Here is an 8,577-nt window from a genome sequence, read left to right as displayed (position 1 = left end):
CTCGTGTAACCGGAATGTTGCTTATGTGGTGGCAATACTGGTGCTTTTAGGAAGTCAACTGATGGTCAATGGGTCCATGCCTTATGTGCTGAGGTAATATTCTTTGATTGTGATTCTTACTTGTGTTCCTTTTGTATTATATGGTGATTAATAGTTCTTTTTCAATTTTGTATGTGAATCCTAATGCCCCTCCTGACCTTGGTAGTATGCTTAGTTTCTGATACAAAACAAAACATGAATACTTATCACTTGTCAATTGTCATACTCAATTGGAATCGGAATTCGCGATGCCATTCCATGGTAAAAATCTTTACCTCAACCCGTGATTGTCCTGCAAGAAGCTTAGAAACAGCTGTGCCAACTACTGCATGACCGGCTTCATGTCGAGCCACTACTGCTTTCTCAGTGCCTTGTAACTTGGCTGTTTTCTTTTCAATCCCTTGTTTATTATCAAAAAGTAAATCATATAATGCATATAAAATCTTTTTAATTTACAAGAAAAAGAATATAATTACAGCAATGGAACGCTCCACTGCTTGGATAAAGTCCATTTTCTCTACCACTAGTTTACTTTGTCTCCCTGCCAACAAAGCCGCTTCATTTACTAAATTAGCAAGGTTTGCCCTGCATACCAAACCAAAAAATATATTTCAAAAAAAGAACAAGGGTAGTTTTGGAAATAAAAAAAAAAGATGATTTTTTTATTATCCGGTGAAACGGTGGTCATGGAAGCAATTTTAGCAAGGTCAACATTCCCTCCCAAAGGGAGCTCTTTCTTGTAAACATGCACATTCAGAATAGCTTGTCTTCCAACCCTATCCGGTGTTTCTACCTAAAATAACAAAAACTTAAGTTACCATTTTTGTTGTTCTTTTTTTTTAAAAAAAATAATACGATGTTTGCCTTGTTTGCAGCCACAAAGTTGGCGCATGTATAAAGGTTGGTGAGATTAATACGAGTTTCTTCCATCCCATTTTTTATTTTTTCTTTTTTCATTAAACTTTATTTTTAATAATTAATCGTATCCTATAGTGCAATTATGGTCACTGTCAAAGCACATTTCATCCTACTTGTGGCAAAAGTGTTGGATTCTTTATGAATGTGAGAACAAGTGGTGGAAAAATACAACACAAGGCTTACTGTGAGTCGCACAGGTGGAGAGGACAAAGGTAATATATTATTATTATTTACCATAACATTAATCACTGTCAACCTTCTTGTTTTTTTGTTTCTAATTTTTATCAAATATTATACTAGTTTCTTACAATACTTTATTTGTTGTTTATTCTAGGCCGAGACTCAAAAACATGGAGTTGAAGAATGGAATTCTCTGAATAAATTCAGGGTAAGTTATATTGCTGTTTATAAAAACATTATTTGAATCCAAAATATAATTTTTTTTCTTAAAATTGTCATGCAGGTTGAATTGGAGAGATTACGCCTCATTTGTGAAAGAATTATCAGACGTGAGAAATTCAAGGTAAGCCACATATTTGATTATACATACATACATAGACTAACTGATGGGATTTTATTGATGATTGTTGCGTGAATTGGTGATTTGTTCACATGACATGCTTCGTTGGAACAGAGAGTCAGTATGTTTATCTTCTTCATCTATACCCCCCCCCCCCCGGGTGGGGTTTGCACCGGTTGTGTGTCACCAGATGTTAGTTCAGAATCAGCTACAACTTCCTTAAAAGGAGGATACACAAATAGCTACAAATCATGCAGTGAAACCATCATCCAAAGATCCGATGACAGAGCTTGGACACCAAATTCTTTACTTTACAAGTAACTATCTCTATCTTCTGGGATACGCATCTCACAACCATTTGTTTCTATGACCTCTTATGTTTAGAAAATAGAGAAAAGTGGAGCTGCTTGTTTGGATAAACTCGTTATGACAGTATGTATGATTTCCTTCTTCAAAACTTAGTTAATTTTATTGCACCATAACTAACTGTTTCCATCTACCAAATTGTTATCATATCTTGAGAAATATACAATCTTTTATGTAATAGGTAGAAAACTAGATCTCATGCTTATGCCTTTTTGTTGTAAATGACATATTAATTACATGTCTTGTGGTTTATTGTAAGTTATATATAATGTTGATTAGATTTTTTATTAATTAACTAGTTGATTGTTCCTGATGCAATTTGATTTTCACTGATTAGGTGCGAAACAAAAGCTGGCAGAATTTATCTCTGAATCAGGTAATATGTGTTGTGCAGATTGTGGAACTCCAGATCCAAAATGGGTGTAAGTCCTAATTTCCAGATGCATGCTTGTAGTTCAACATCAATAATAAACCCTCTCCTCTTTCTTCATAAACTCCATGTTTAGGTGTCCAGATCTGTAAGTTTTGGAGCATTTATATGCATCAAGTGTTCACGAGCACATAGAAGCCTTGAAGCATGGAGTTGATGCCTCCTGCAAGTGAATTTACTTAGTTGGAATTTGATGTACATAGTAGATTAGATGCAAATTTATATATATGGTAAGAAATAGAATTGTATAACATTAAATTTATGCAATGGATTCTATTTTTTGTATATGATATTTTATTTTCTATTATGAAACATTAAATACAAATTTAATTTGTGAATAAGTAAACCTATAAAGAACATTTTTTAGAACATTTAAAATTATGATACGCAAAAATGTGTATCATCTTCATTTATGATACGCAAAAATGTGTGTCATCTTCATTAACACGCGCGTCATAAGGTTACGACACGCGAATGCTTGTCGTCTTCCTTTATGACAGGGCCTTCCTTCATACGCATTATGTGTCGTAAACGCGCGTCGTAATTGCGCGTCGTCTCTCTTTATGACAGGGCCTTCCTTGATGCGCATTTGCGCGTCGTCTGAGCCTTTTACGACGCGCAATGAGCATCGTAAAAGACTGTTTTTCTAGTAGTGAGTGTTGTTATTCGCCATAAATGGCAAGAAACATTATTTCCTTTCATGCATTGTATAAACAAGGTTTCACCGTTTCATTTGATAATGAAGTTGGTTCAATTAATGCTTTCTTTAATAATGTTCTTTATTTTAAAGAATTACCTTGTGATGGTGTGTATGAAACAGTATCTGTGGTTGATAACTTAGGAAATAATGTATTGTGTATTGATTCTGTTAATGATAATAATTGGATAAAGCATCATTATGACATTGTCGTCTTGGACACATAAGCAAGAAACGCATAGGCTAACTCCAAAAGGATGGAGTCTTGGAGTCATTTGACCTAAAGTCAGATGATAGTTGCGAATCATGCTTACTTGGATAAATGACAAAGTCACCCTTCACATGTTCTTGTGAGAGGGGTGAAGGTTTGTTGGATCTTGTACACACGGATGTGTGTGGGCCCTTCAAACATGCCACAAGGGATGCTGATCGTTATTATTTGACTTTTACTGATGATTACAGTAGATATGGATATGTCTACCTAATCAAGCATAAGTCAGAGACTTTCGAAAGCTTTAAAGAATTTAAACAGGAAGTCGAGAATCAATTGGGCAGGAACATTAAGATGCTTCGATCCGATCGAGGTGGTGAGTATCTTAGTCCACAGTTCCTCGACTATCTTAGGGAATGTGGGATTGTCTCACAATTGACACCTCCCACGACACCGCAGTTGAATGGTGTGGCTGAGAGGCGTAATCGAACCTTGTTGGATATGGTTCGTTCCATGATGAGTCGAGCTTCGCTACCAATCTCATTTTGGGGGTATGCCTTAGAGACTGCCGCCCATATCCTTAATCTAGTCCCTACAAAGAAAGTTGCCAAAACTCCTCATGAGATGTGGACTGGTAAAGTACCCAAACTAGACCACATCAAGATTTGGGGTTGCGAGGCTTTCGTGAGACGCAAGACCCACGATAAGCTCGAACCTCGAAGCGATAGGTGTATTTTCATCGGCTACCCACAACAATCCTTTGGTTACCTCTTCTACAGACCTAGTGAAAATGTGGTCTTTGTAGCTAGAAAGGCTGTCTTTAGAGAGAGAGGGAGTTCATAAGCGAAGGAAACAGTGGGAGGCAAGTTGACCTTGAAGAAATTCAAGAGTCAAGCGGTGAAGGAACTTCAAACCCTAGCACTCAACTTGAGGAGTAAACTCCTGTTGAGCCAATTGACAAGTCTGTACCTCTGAGGCGTTCCACAAGGGTTAGGAATGCACCTGAGCATTACTATGGATTCCATATTACTGCGGAAGGTGATACAATTATCAGTGATAAGACACTGATGGGTCTGGATGAACCTAACAGTTACGTAGAATCCATGGCAGGCCCTGATTCAGCCAAGTGGAAAAAGGCAATTGTCAGCGACATACAATCCATGTATGACAATCAAGTTTGGAACTTGGTTGAGAATTTACCAAGTCGTAAGACTGAAGGGTGCAAATGGATCTTCAAGAAGAAGACCGACATGGATGGTAAGGTACACACTTATAAGGCACTACTGGTTGCAAAGGGTTTCTCACCAACTCCGGGAGTTGATTATGATGAGATTGTTTCTCCAGTGGCCAAGATTAAGTCTATTAGGGTTCTGTTAGCCGTAGCCGCATTTCATGACTATGAAATATGGCAAATGGATGTCAAAACCGCTTTCCTTAATGGAAAGTTGGCTGAGGATGTTTACATGAGTCAGCCAGATGGTTTTTTCAATACAGAGTACCCTAATAGAGTGTGTAAGCTTGAGAAATCCATTTATGGGTTAAAGAAAGAACCTCGCAGATGGAATCTTTTCTTTGATGAGAAAGTCAAGGAATTTGGCTTTTCTAGGAGTGAAGATGACTCTTGTGTATATGTCAAGGCTAGTGGGAGTATAGTTAGCTTTTTGGTGTTGTATGTGGATGACATACTACTCATTGGAAATGACATCCCAACTCTGCAGGAAGTTAAGTCCTGGCTCGTGAAGTGTTTCTCTATGAAGGACCTAGGAGAAGCTACCTATATTCTAGGGATAAGGATCTTGAGAGACCGGAGTAAAAGACTAATTGGACATAGTCAGAGTACCTACTTGGATAAAGTGCTGAAGAGATTCAGCATGCAGGACTCCAAATGGAGTAGCAATTTCTTGGAAGAGTTCCAAGCAAAAGACAGTGGCTAATTCAACTTGTGAATCAGAGTATATTGCAGCTAGCGAGGCAGCAAAAAAGGCGATATGGTTGAAGAACTTCATTTGAGACCTTGGAGTTGTACCAGCTATTAAAGAGCCAATGGAAATTTTCTGTGATAGTGAAAGTGTTATTGCCTTAGCTAAGGAACCAAGGGATCACGGGAGATCCAGACACATCGACAGAAAATACCATTTCATTAGACATTGAATATAAGCAGGACTCCTCGTGGCGAAGAGGGTATCATCAGATGAGAATCCAGCAGATCCCCTCATGAAGGGACTGACTCGAGTTAAGCATCTCCAACATGCCTGGAGCATAGGGCTGAAGGATGATATTAGATTTAGTAGTTAGATAACCTCGAAATTTGTAAACTATAATTGACATTAGATGATGAATAAAAGGTGTTTTATTTATGAGTAAAGTGTTGCTATCTCTTGTTGATCGTTTACTATATTTCTTTTGCATGTTTTGACTTCCAGAATAATTATGTTTGGTATAACATATTATTCGAACCTCCACAGTCAGTCATATGTCAGAAGTAGGTATGAATCAAGACTGTCATGATTGGTTGCAGAGGTCTAAGGTGTTGGATATGGCTACAACAATCATGAGTTCTCATAAGTTCTGAGCATTGGAATCAACCCACGCTCACTGGAATCACTTCATGGAATTTATCTCGAGTGATCGTTAGACGGTAATATCATATAAGTCTTCAAACCTAGAGATATGATTTGTTACTTACGATTTGATTATTCGGTGATTGTACGTAAACGCATTGGTAACACGATGTTATAAAACGTGCTTTTATGTATAATTCAATGAGTGGTAGAGCAAACATATGAGTCGAAGTTTATTTGTTCCTTCTTGGATTAGAAGCTGATATCTGGGCCCCTCGATGATTTTGTTTTGACCTATGTACCGGGCCCGATCAGAACTAAGTTAATGTGCTCAATTAAGTTCTTTGTCAAACAAATCGGAAATCGGGAACCAAACTGCTTGACAATAAGTAAGACATTGTTCCATGTATTTGTCCGGATGATATCTAGAACAGAGGATTATATGGTCACTTATCTTAAATGGCATATCATCATCTTCTCAGTTTCGAGAGACCTTGAAAGAGCTACGATTGCCAATCGGTTCCTGAAGTACTGCAGTTATAGTTATTAGACTTATCCAAGTGGGAGACTGTTGGATAAGGTGTCTAAGTCCATAACTATTTCTGGTATGTACTTGACCCGACCCGGCATGATCCATTTGGGTTGCATGGCACCATGCAATTGGATAGACTAAATGAGAGAAATAACACTTGCAGATTATTAATATATTATAAGTTCTAATATATTAATAATATTATTTAATTAGTTTGATCAAGAATTAATTTAGAATTAAATAAGTGATCAAAATATAACTAATTAAATATATGGGTTGATTATGTAAATCATCCATAACTTGTATAGTGGGCTAAGAGGCTCCATGGATTATCAAGATGGGTTCCACCCATAGGATGCTCCATGGATGGTCCATGGGAGTTACAAACCCATGGGTCATGGAAATGAAGAGTCATGACACATTAGGGTTTACATGGTGTAACCCTAGAAGTGTGAACACTATATAAGAAAACCATTCTCCACCAAAATCGGCTATACATAAGAAACAAGAGGGCTAGGCTAATTTTAGAAGTGTGTATTCTCTCTAAAGTCATTCCAAAAGCATTTGGTGTTGTGTGAAGCAGTTAAGGCATCACACTTGGGATGCTAGGCTCACAAGGTTTCATGGATCATAAGCAACAACAAGGTAAGTTATTCTATCTTTCATTCAAGTTAAAAAAATTGTTCCCAATGTACGCTAGATAGGAATATAACCTTGGAATTCAACTTTGCATGATAATTAGACAAACATAGATCCTAGGTTATTAGGGTTGAATGTACACTTAGGAAGTGTTAGAATTCTCAAAACCCATCAGCATTAGTGTAGCACTTTACACTTAAGCTATCTTCCATGCCTCCATAGTCGAGGAACAAATCCTTAGTTCTTTGTAAGTACCTTAGAATGTTCCTTACATCTCTCCAACGTCTCTCCCCTAGATTTTGTTGGAACTTGCTTACCATGCTCATAGCATAAGCAATATCAGGTCTTGTACAATTCATGGCATACATGATGGATCCAACTGTAGATGCATATGGAATATCTTTCATTCTGTCTAGCTCAGCCTTTGTGCTAGGACATTGAGATGAACATAGTATAGTGCCATGTGCCATGGGTACAAATCCTCTCTTCGAGTTTTCCGTATTGAAACATTTCAATACTTTCTCAATATATGTACCTTCGCTTAAACCTATTAATTGTTTTGATCTGTCTCTATAGATTTCGATTCCAAGAATGTAGTGTTCCTCAATTAGGTCCTTCATTGAGAAACACTTTCCTAGCCAAGTCTTGACACCTTGTAAAGTTGGAATGTAATTTCCCATGATTATTATGTCATCCACATATAGGACCAAGAATGACTTCATAGCTCCTACTAATTTACATGTAAACACAAGATTCATCTTCATTTCTAATAAAACCATACTATGTGATTTCATCATCGACACGATGATTCCAGTTACGAGATACTTTCTTTAACCTATAAATGCATCTCTTGAGCTTAGACACTTTATCAGGATGCTTTTTGTCGACAAAACCTTTGGGCTGAACCATGTAGACATCTTTTTCCAATTGTCCATTTAGAAGAGCGGTTTTGACATCCATTTGCCATATCTCATAGTCATAACATGCAGTTATAGCAAGTATTATCCTAATTGATTTAATCATAGCGACCAGTGAAAAGGTTGTTGGATAAGGTGTCTAAGTCCATAACTATTTCGGGCTTGTACTTGACCCGACCCGGCATGGTCCATTTGGGTTGCATGGCACCATGCAATTAGATAGACTAAATGAGAGAAATAACACTTGGAGATTATTAATATATTATAAGTTCTAATATATTAATAATATTATTAGATTAGTTGATCAAAGAATTAATTTGGAATTAATTAAGTGATCAAAGGATAACTAATTAAATATATGGGTTGATTATGTAAATCATCCATATCTTGTATAGTGGGCTAAGAGGCTCCATGGATTATCAAGTTGGGTTCTACCCATAGGATGCTCCATGGATGCTCCATGGGAGTTACAAACCCATGGGTCATGGAAATGAAGAGTCATGACACATTAGGGTTTACATGGTGTAACCCTAGATGTGTCAACACTATATAAGAGTCCCATTCTCCACAAAATTGGCTACACAAGTTGACTACTAAGAAACTAGAGGGCTTGGCCGATTTTGAGAAGTGTGTGTTATCTCAAGAGTCTTTCCAAGAGCATTTGGTGTTGTGTGAAGCATTTGAGGCATCACACTTGGGGTGCTAGGCTCACAAGGTTTCAAGGAACACAAGCAACAACAAGGTAAG

At 37.3% G+C, this 8,577-nt stretch overlaps 1 protein-coding gene across 1 annotated transcript; it reads right to left on the bottom strand.

Annotated features, from left to right (window-relative positions):
• Positions 1-245: 245 nt before the first annotated feature.
• On the bottom strand, positions 246-7,677 carry LOC128134181 (uncharacterized). The gene is made up of 3 exons (XM_052771658.1): positions 7,231-7,677; positions 719-832; positions 246-482 (listed from the first exon to the last, which is right to left on the bottom strand). The coding sequence occupies exons 1-3, from the start codon at positions 7,675-7,677 to the stop codon at positions 246-248; spliced, it is 798 nt and encodes a 265-aa protein (XP_052627618.1).
• Between the last annotated feature and the right edge of the window lie 900 nt (positions 7,678-8,577).

Source organism: Lactuca sativa, chromosome 5, assembly GCF_002870075.4.
Source record: "Lactuca sativa cultivar Salinas chromosome 5, Lsat_Salinas_v11, whole genome shotgun sequence".
Classification (NCBI taxonomy): domain Eukaryota; kingdom Viridiplantae; phylum Streptophyta; class Magnoliopsida; order Asterales; family Asteraceae; genus Lactuca; species Lactuca sativa.
This window is presented reverse-complemented; position numbering and strand designations above follow the sequence as displayed.